This window comes from Phacochoerus africanus, chromosome 5 (assembly GCF_016906955.1).
Source record: "Phacochoerus africanus isolate WHEZ1 chromosome 5, ROS_Pafr_v1, whole genome shotgun sequence".
NCBI lineage: Eukaryota > Metazoa > Chordata > Mammalia > Artiodactyla > Suidae > Phacochoerus > Phacochoerus africanus.
The window spans coordinates 97,670,691-97,681,269 of record NC_062548.1 but is presented as its reverse complement, the minus strand read 5'-3'; the positions used below and the strand labels follow the sequence as shown (position 1 = coordinate 97,681,269).

The window sequence follows — 10,579 nt, the reverse complement described above, 5'->3', positions numbered from 1 at the left end:
TTTAGTCCTTTACAGAAAGTTTCCTGATGGAGAGCTGTTCATAGGGAGGTGGCATGCCATGGAAGACACTGTCTAAAGTTGCCTTTTAGAGCTGGGAGTGTGGGGGAGGCGCTCAGGGAAGCTGCTGGTGACTGTCTAAGGTTGGAGTAGCCCTGGTGCTGCAGGAGCTGGGCACTGGGGAAGCAGCAGGCGTCACAAGGGACACAATACCCTTTCCTCTTTCAGTGTCTTTCCAGTGCCCTCTATCGGCAGAGCTTCAGAGCAGGCACAAAGGGTGACTTTGGAGCTAGGAGGCAATAAATCTGTAACCCGATGCCTTCTAGGTTCTGTCCTAACTCTTCCGAAGCCACTCCTGCTAAAAGTAAACGTTGACCAGCTAATAGCCAACTTCCCCAGTGCTGAATTGTTTGATCTCTCCACAGCTCATCACCACAATGACTACCCCATTTCCTACCCTTGTGTGTTGCCTTCACATTTTCTTTGGCTCCACTGGCTTTAGTCCCCACCCCACCCCCTTTAATTTTTGTTTGTTTTTCTTCTACTGACTCTGAAATAGCGATGTTCCCAGGGTTTATCCTCTTATATTTCCTCTCCTCTCCTCTTGTTTTCTTCCTGGAGGATTTCATCATTCCATTGCTTTAGTTACCGTCCAAACCTAGATGATAACAAATAGCATCTCTATTCTTGGCCTTCATCCTGAGTTCTCCACCAAACTATGTTTCACTTAACTTGCCATTAATGATCTCAGCATCTTCCTCCAAAAACCTGGTTCATCTCTTATAGTCTCAGAATCTGTTAATGGCTTTGTCACCATGTAGCAAGTTCTTTATTCTCTCTTATCTTCTCCATAATTTTAGTCACAGACCCTGTCATTCTCCATCAGGAGTAAATCTGCCTCTAATCTGCCTTCTCTTACGCATTTTCACTGATGTCTTTGCCATCAATCTATTCCCTCTCTAACCCAAATCCCACATTGCTCCCAGAATGATTTGCCTAAAGCTGATCATAGCACTTTTCTACCCCTCCCCCTGCCAGTCTAGCCCTGAAATGGATACTCTTTGCCCTTTTTTCGGCCCAGCATCCCATCCCCTCTTCCATCTGGGGAGAATGCTATGGAGCCAGTCTCCACCTCCCTCTGCCCTGAGCCTCCAGGGTACAGGAACGCCCATCTAGGACTTGCAATCTTGTGATAAAAAAGAACAGTTGGGAAAGCTCTCATAGGCAGGGATGGGCTGAGACCAATGGCAGCCACAGGACTGTTCAGGGCTGGCCTCCCAGGCCTCTAATTTACGATCACTGCCTGGCCTCCATTGGTCCCTCCTTACTGTCCATTGCCATTACCCTGTTCTAAAACTACCACTTGCCGGAGTTCCCGTCATGGAGCAGTGGTTAACGAATCTGACTAGGAACCAGGAGGTTGCGGGTTTGATCCCTGACCTTGCTCAGTGGGTTAAGGATCCGGCGTTGCTGTGAGCTGTGGTGTAGGTTGCAGACAAGGCTCGGATCCCAAGTTGCTGTGGCTCTGGCGTAGGCTGGCAGCTAGAGCTCCTGGTTAGACCCCTAACCTGGGAACCTCCATATGCCACGGGAGTGGCCCAAGAAATGGCAAAAAGACAAAAAGTAAATAAATAAAAAATAAAATAAAATAAAACTACCACTTGCCTGGATTAATGTAATTTTTGGCTTCCCTTAATACCAAGCTTTCTTCACTCTCAATCCTTCTTCTGTATTATTCCCAGAACAATTAAAACAGTCACAATCTACCTTATGTCCCATTATACTCCAATATATCCAATTTTGCTGCATTCAGGGTTTTCTTCCCGTTCACCAAGTGTTCCTGTTCCTCAGCCTTTTATACCTTGCTTGAGTTTGACCATGCCTTTATGTTCTTTACGTTTTTTTAAATTTAATTTTAAAATATTTTTATTTTTTTAACTCAAGGTGTAGTTGATACACAATATTATCAGGTATACAATAGTGATTCACAATTTTTTAATTTTGTTATTTAATTTTTTAAGTCACAATTTTTTAAATCTCACCTTTTTATTTTTTTGCTACACCCATGGCATGCAGAAGTTCCTGGGCCAGGGATCCAACCCACACCACAGCAGTGGCCCAAGCCACAGAGCGGCAAGGCTTGATCCTAGCCACTAGGCCACCAGGCCACCAGGGAACTCCTAAAGGTTATATTCTTAGGTTCTTTCTTATGTCTGGAATATCCTCTACTTAGTCAAGTCCCAGCTTGACATCCCCTTCTTTCATGGAGCCTTTCTTAACACTTCAACCTCAGTTCTTTCTACTTTCAACATGAAGGGCATCAGGATATACTACCCACCAATATGCCACTTGAGCATAAGGATTATTATTATTATTTTTAGGACCTGCATCTGAGGCATACGGAGGTTCCCAGGTGAAGGGTCAAAACAGAGCTGTAGCTGCCAGCCTACACCTCAATGTCAGATCCGAGCTGCATCTGTGACCTATACCACAGCTCACAGCAATGCTGGATCCTTATCCCACTGAGCGAGGTCAGGGATTGAAACTGCATCCTTGTGGATGCTAGCCAGATTTGTTTCTGCTGAGTCACTGTGGGAATAAGGATTATTTTGAGCTAAAGGCATCTGAGAGTCAACAGATGGAGAAAAAGCTCTCTTGCCTCTGCCTAAAAGGAGGGCATAAATTTCCCTTTGTGAAGGTATTTCCCCTGAACCATCACCAGAAATGGAGCAAAAAGAAAAACAGGCATGTGAAACAGGAAAGGGGACAGATGCACTGACACTCAAGGCCACGTTATTACACAGAAGTGGTTATTGTGGAGTTCCCACTGTGGCGCAACTGGATTGGTGACATCTCCTCTGGAGCACTTCGATGCAGGTTCAATCCCCAGCCTGGCACAGTGGGTTAAGAGCTGGCGTTGCCACAGCTGTAGTGTAGGTTGCAACTGCAGATCGGATCTGATCCCTAGCCGGGGAACTCCATATACTGCGGAGAGACCAAAAAAAAAAAAAAAAAGTGGTTATTTTGATGCAGAACTCATTCATTTACAAACATTTCCTGTGCACCTAATACGTGCCAGGCCCTCTGGTGCACAGATGGTTAAGCTTACAGAGCCTGGAACTCTAGCTCTATCACTTACCATTAGCTCTGTGACCTTGGGCAAGCCACTTCACATCTCCAGGTTTCAATTTCCTTACTGTAAAATAAGAGTAACAATAGCTCCCAACACTTAGAGTTGTGCAGATTAATAAAACAGTAAGCACATGTAAAAATAGTCAATAAGTGCTAACAAACATTAGCCATTATTATAAATGAACATACTCATCTATGCTCTTTCCAGGTGTTTAGTAAGAGAGGCGAACAGATATGTCTAAACCAATGCTGCAAATATTATAATAGAGATGTAACTACAATGGCACTCCAGAAGGTAACAGAACCAATTACACCTGGGGGGACTGCAGGGCAGGGCCCTTCCAGAGCAGAGGGACAAGTCTGTGTTGGAGCCACATGTGTTGAAAGGGAAGGAAGATTATTGCTCCAGATCAAAGAGTTGGGGTAAGAACAGGGGGCACTGCAGGGAGTGGGAAATATAGTCAGCAGTCAAATGGTTCAAACTCTCTGCTTCTGAAGCTATCAGAGCGTCCAGGGAGCTTTCTTGAAACATCTCAAGACCCCATCTTCCAAAATTCCAACCCATTATATGTGGGCGGGGCCCCAGAACGCCTCTGAAAAGCCCCCAGGGTAATTGTGCTGCTGAATCAGGGTTTGGGGGACTGCTTTTCTGGGTGGACGGTGAGCCAAACAGGAGAGTGCAATGGCTTTTGTAAGGCAGCTTACTATGCAGGACATATCCTGATCTCCAAGTCTTTGTTCAACATTAAAAAACAAAGAACAACAACAAAAAACACGGATCCCATTTTTATTTTTCACCTAAACACGTTATCTTCTAACAGTTTACTTGCTGCAAGTTTACTTAGTGTATTATCTGAATCCATTCATTAGAATATAAGCTCAACCAAGGCAGTGGTTTTTTTCTTTCCTCAGATCCTAGAAGTCTGGAACACAGTAGGTCTTAAGTTTTTGATTGAATGAATCAATTAAGGAATGGACCACACGAGAATTAGGCTAGTACGGAGCAGTAGGGAGGTTGTGGAGAAGAAACCTCTAATATTGATGTAGGCAGTTTTGCCTGAAAAGGAAAAGGGACGCGATTGGAGAGAGGGGCACAGGTCTAAAAAAAATACCGATAGAGTGGAAGGCTAGGTTTTCCTTGTTTTCAAGTTTCTTTCTGATTTCATGCTCTTGCTTCCGGGGCAGATAATATATTTAAAACCTGCCAGAATGTCCCACCTGGTCTTCTAATCTAGTTATCTCTCCACCTGGTTCCTTGCTCATGCATGTAGAAAACCCGGAGAACTGAACTCTTCAAAGGATGGGCTTCTGGCAGGGTCGGCGCTCGACCTAGGCTCAAGCATGCGCAGTAGACAGAGTCACCAGCGTGCGCGGGAAGCTGGGCCGCGTCCGATTATGATTGGCTGTCACGGCGCACTCCCACCCACCGAAATACAGCGCTGAATGCTGATTGGGTACCTCCGCAGAGGCTGGACGCCGCACGGGGGGCGAGGGAGGGGAGGCGGGAAACAGCTTAGTGGGTGCGGGGTCGTGCAGTTCCCTCAGGCTGTCGGCAGAGAGATTCCGAAATGGCGGTGCAGCCGAAGGAGACACTGCAGCTGGAGAGCGCAGCCGAGATCGGCTTCGTGCGCTTCTTCCAGGGCATGCCTGAGAAGCCGACCACCACGGTGCGCCTTTTCGACCGGGGCGACTTCTACACCGCGCACGGCGAGGACGCACTCCTAGCTGCCCGGGAGGTGTTCAAGACCCAGGGGGTGGTCAAGTTGATGGGGCCGGCAGGTGAGGGCGCGGACCGCATGGGCTCTGGGGGAACCCCGCGGAGGGGGCTTCTTTCAGGAAGTGGGAGGTGGGGAGGCACTGGGGCGGGGACTTTGGCGCTTCGTGGGGCACTGCGCTTGCTCCTGGTCGAGTGAGGCGCCACCCACCGTCTGCCCTGGGTCTGCCCCTCTGCAGCTGTCCTGAATGGGAACTGTAACAATCACTTGGTTGCCAGGCTTCGAGGCGTTTTAACACATTGTTCTATTTAATTTTCCTGCAGCCGGCGTGGGTGTCTGCTTCTCGGCCCGGGCCCCGCCTTGGCCCAGGGGATCTCATCGCACACCGCCGCCAAACCTCTTTATCACAAATTCCAGTCCAGGAGTGAGATTTAGAATAGAAGGGGTTTGGGGAGACCGTTTTATGTCACCAACGTGATTTTGCTTGTTGGGCGAATGTGGTTTATACCGCTGTTCAGCGCAGGGTTCTGTAGTGTCTGCTGTTGATAGGCGGTGTCGCCAGGTGGTCAGGACCTCGGACTCTGGAGCCAGATTATCTAGAGTCAAGTTGCGGCCCCTCCACTTATTAGCTGTGTGGCCTCGGGCTAGTCCAGTATGTCTGTGCTTCCTCTCGGCATTCAGTGCCTTCCATGACCCGTCCTTATGTTTCTAACATCTCTCTCCCTGGAAAGCTACAAACTTCTCAGCCTCTGTGAGTTAGATGTTCTCGATGTTTTTGTTAATCGTTTTTTTCCCCTGCCCGCGTTGTGATGATGGAATGAACATTCTAGGAGGAGTAAGACATAGTACTGCCTCTGCCACATGCAGATGGGATGTTACTGACAAAAGATGTTCTTTCATTAGGTAGACATTCATTGAGTGCTGCCGGTATCAGGCAGGGTTATGGACACCAGGGGTACCTAGATGGAAAGGCAGTACCATATCCCCGCCTTCACAGAGCTCCCCCTAGTGGAGAGCAAGGCAGAAATAATTCCAATTCCAGGTCAAGAACTGTGGAGGATGATCCACAGCAAGTTGCTGAAGAGGCATAGAGGCAGGATTGCCCATGACTGGGCATGACGGGAACTGCGGGAGTTCCTGTTGTGGTGCAGTGGGAAACAATCCGATTAGTATCCGTGAGGATCCAGGTTTGGTTCCCTGGCCTCGCTCAGCGGTTTAAGTATCTGGTGTTGTGGTGAGCTGTGGTCTAGGTCGCAGACGTGGCTTGGATCTGGCGTGGCTGTGGCGTCGGCCGGCAGCGGTAGTTCCCATTACACCCCTCGCCTTTGGACTTCCATATGCCAAGGGTGCGGCCAGAAAAGCCAAAAGAAAAAAAAAAAAGGCATTATATGAAGGCTAAATTTCATTTGAGTCCTGAAGGAAACCCTGTATCCATTGGCAGTCAATTCCCCTTTTCCACCTGTCTTCCAAACCCAGGCAACCACTAATCTGCTTTCTGTCTCTAAATTTGCTTATAATATTGGTCTTTTGTGAATGACTTCTTTCACTTAATTTTTTCGTTTTTATTTTTGTCTTTTTTTTTTTTTTTTTTTTAAGGGCTGCTCTTGTGACTTGTGGAAGTTCCCCGGCTAGGGGTCAAATTGGAGCTGCAGCTGCTGACCTACACCACAGCCACAGTGACACGGGATCCAAGCCTTGTTTGTGACCTACACCGCGGTTCATGGCAGCACCAGATACTTAACCCACTGAGGGAAGCCAGGGATTGAACCCTCGTCCTCTTGGACACTAGTCGGGTTTGTTACCGATGAGCTACGATGGGGACTCTTAATATTTTCAAGGTTCATATGTGTTATCAGTACTTCATTTCTTTTTATTGCCAAATAATATTCTATTGTATGGACATACCATCTTTTGTTTATTCATTGGTTTATGAACATTTTGGTTATTTCTTGAACATATGCTTTTAATTTCCTGTACCTGCTTTTTTTTTTTTTTTTGTCTTTTTGCTATTTCTTGGGCCGCTCCTGCGGCATATGGAGGTTCCCAGGCTAGGGATCCAATCAGAGCTGTAGCCGCTGGCCTACGCCAGAGCCACAGCAACGCGGGATCCGAGCCGCGTCTGCAACCTGCACCACAGCTCACGGGCAACGCCGGATCTTCAACCCACTGAGCAAGGGCAGGGATCAAACCCGCAACCTCCTGGTTCCTAGTCGGATTCGTTAATCACTGCGCCACCACGGGAACTCCCCTGTACCTACTGTTAACTTTCCTATCATGCCAGTGATGTGATGAGTCTTTTGTGGTGGTCTGGATCCCATATCCTCTTTTCATAGATGGTTTCCTGTTGATCATTTCTTCTCTCTTTGACTGGTTCATTCTGTTGGTATTTAGACTTAGTCGTATCTTTTTACATACTTTTACTCTTCAACAACTAGTGATACGTTATTATAATAAAGCCTTGTGAGATGGGTTAGTATCTAGCTTCAGTTTATAGATAAGGAATCTGAGTCACTGAAAAGGAAGTCCTTTTGCATCCTTTGCTGCCAGAACTCAGCTTAGAAGCCATCTTTTCTTAAAAGCCTTTTTTTTTTTTTTTTTTTTGTCTTTTTAGGGCTGCACCCATGGCATATGGAGGTTCCCAGGCTAGGGGTCTAATCGGAGATGTAGCCGCTGGCCTACGCCACAGCCACAGCAACGCAGGATCCAAGCCACATCTGCGACTTACACCACAGCTCACGGCAACGCCGGATCCTTAACCTGCTGAGCAAGGCCAGGGATCGAACCCACAACCTCATGGTTCCTAGTCGTATTCATTAACCACTGAGCCACGACAGGGACTCCTTGAAAGCCTTTCTTAAGGTCCATGTTAAGTCTTACCTGGTTAGCTACCTCTGTTAGGTCCCCCACTCCCCCTACCAGGATCTTCTCCCTACCCTAGACACAGCCACAACACCACCACAGCCACAACAACGCCACATCTGAGCCGTGTCTGTGACCTAAACCATGGCTCATGGCAACGCCGGATCCTTAACACATTGAGCAAGGCCAGGGATTGAACATGCATCCTCATGGATACTAGTTAGATTTGTTTCTGCTAAGGCACGATGGGAACTCTGACACAGCATTTATTCTATTCTGTTGCCAATGGACTGAAAGCTCCCAGAGGGCAGCAAGTGTCTTAACTAGTCTCTGCCTCTGAATCCCAGCACCTGGTGCAGTGCCCACTTGTGGCAAACACATTGTCAGCTGAATGAAGATGAGGCCTCCAAGTTGTTCTGTACCAACCTTTGGTTTTTCTTCTATGCCAGGTGGAGGATGTGTAGCTCTCTCTTCCATTTCTCCTTACTTTACACTGGGAGGTCAGTCTTACTTCCCAGCTTTCAGACTTATAGCCAAGCTCTTCACCAGGAGCACAGATAATCTACCATCTGAAATTATCTGTAAATAAAACTTAAAATGCTTTGCCACCCAGTGTGTCACAGGAACTCCTTTGAGAGAAATAGTATCTTTGGAGGATAACCTGGATGGCTGGGCAGGCTCTCTGTAGATTAGTAATGGAAGTAGGGGAGCCCATGGGAGGAGGGGAATCACCTCTTTTGCCTCTTCACCCACCCCCTCTTAAGAAACAGGTTCTCTGTTGTGAACCTGTTCCTGTTGAGTGTGTCTGTAAAAAGACTGAAGTTTGCTCTGGATCCCTCTGCCCTGGGCCAGGCAGATGACATCGATGTGCAAAGTAGTCAGTAATAGGGAGATGTGGTGCTTGTGGTTCTGAGAGTACTTGCTAAGCATTCCAATGCCAATGCTTCAGTGCTGGGTGTTCTACTGGACTGATTCAGGAACTGTTTCAGAATTAAGGGCTAGACCAGTGTTTTCTTCCCTCTCCTCAGAATTGTTTTTGCTGAGTTAGACTTCACATTTTGTACCCCCCCCCTCTTTTTCTTTGGCCACGTCTCTGGTGTGTGCAAGTTCCCAGGCCAGGAATCAAACCCATGCCATAGCAGCACCCCAAGCTGCTGCAGTGACTATGCCAGCTCCTTAACCCTCTGTACCACAAGAGAACCTCACGTTTTGCCTTTTATTTATTTACTTATTTTTCTTTTCATGGCCATACATATGGCATATGGAAGTTCCCAGGCTAGGGATTGAATCAGAGCTGTAGCTGCCAGCCTATGCCACAGCCACACCTACAACCTACGCTGAAGCTTGTGGCAGTGCCGGGTCCTATGTCCATTGAGCAAGGCCAGGGATCAAGCCCACATCCTCACGGACAGTATGTTGGGTTCTTAACCATTGAGCCACAATGGTAAGTCTACACATTTTGCCTTTTAAATGAAAGGATAATATAACAGTTGAAACTTATTGCTGTATTCATCAGAAGTTGCTGACTGATATTTGCAGTGACATTTATAAATGTCTCTGGGAGAATTTGATTTTGTATTAACTCCGGTTCAGTGTTTTCCTTAAGCAAGTTTTTTTTTCTTTTCTTTTTTCCATTTGGCCACACGTGCAGCATTGGAAGTTCCTGGGCCAGGGATTGACTCTGAGCCACACCGGTGACTTATACCACTTATCCCCATTGCACTGGGCCAGGGATCAAGCCCTTGCCTCAGCAGCGACACAACACTGGATCCTTAACGGGCTGTGCTACGGTGGAAGCTTTTTTAATGATAATATTCCATCATATGAATAATGTTATTTATGTAGAATTCAACTGGATAGGCTGATAGGGTGTCCAGTCATTCTGGTTTACTAGAGACTGAGGGGGCTCCTGGGATGCTGGACTTTCAGTACTAAAACTGGGAGAGTCCTGGGCAAAATGGGATGAGTTGTTCACCATGTGTGCTAGGCAAAAACAGGAAATAATTTAAATAGAGCCTATCATTCCACTGAGGTTTTAGCCCGGAGTGAGTCTTAATTGGGAGGTGTGTGTCTTTTGCAGCCTGGAGGGGCTTAGATCCCACGTATGCCTCTGAGAATGTGAGTACAGGCTTTGCTGAATGAGTAGCATTCAGAGTAAGCAATTTTCACGCAGCTTGCTCTCTAAATACAAGCTAAAGAAACAGCAGTCTGTTCAAATCTGTAAGGAAATGTTGCTGTGTTAAACTTGCTGAGTTGAAAACTGGCCTAAATAGAGTTTTCTTAAAAGTTTGAATTAATTGCCTATATTTTAAAGATTTGGGGGGGTTTCATGAAAAAAATTCAGATTTTGAGCTTCTTTTAAAATTCCGCGAATTTTTGCACTTGAGAATTCCTTGAAAGTCTGGAGTGACCAGGCTGACCTCTGCTCTCTGGCCTTTTCAATGGGAAGCTTCTAATTTCCTTTATTAAATGGTTTCCATTCAAAATGCAAAAAAAAAAAAAAAATTCCTCGGAGTTCCTGTCGTGGCTCAGTGGTTAATGAACCTAACTGGGATCCATGAGGATGCGGGTTCAATCCCTGGCCTCACTCAGTGGTTTAAGGATCCAGCGTTGCCATGGGCTGTGGTGTATGTTGAAGACACAGCTTGGATCCCACGTTGCTGTGGCTGTGGTATAGGCCAGCAACTGTAGCTCAGAATCAACCCCTAGCCTGGGGAACTTCCACATGTGACGTGTGCGGCCCTAAAGAACAAACATAAAATAAAATTCTCCACGGTTGGAAACTGGATAAATTAGTGGGTTGGAATTGATGGCTTCTTCTCCTGACCCAGTGAGTCTAGGTTTTTCCTAAAGCCTGATGTACTTTCCTCCTTTTG

General features: G+C 46.8%; 1 protein-coding gene across 1 annotated transcript in view; it reads left to right on the top strand.

Annotated features, from left to right (window-relative positions):
* The first annotated feature begins 4,609 nt into the window (after window positions 1-4,609).
* MSH2 (mutS homolog 2) overlaps window positions 4,610-10,579 on the top strand; it is an 80,851-nt gene continuing 74,881 nt past the window's right edge. The window contains exon 1 of the mRNA XM_047782130.1: window positions 4,610-4,908. Within this exon, the coding sequence (XP_047638086.1) occupies window positions 4,698-4,908 (211 nt within the window). The 5' untranslated portion in view covers window positions 4,610-4,697. The remainder of the gene's footprint in view (window positions 4,909-10,579) is intronic.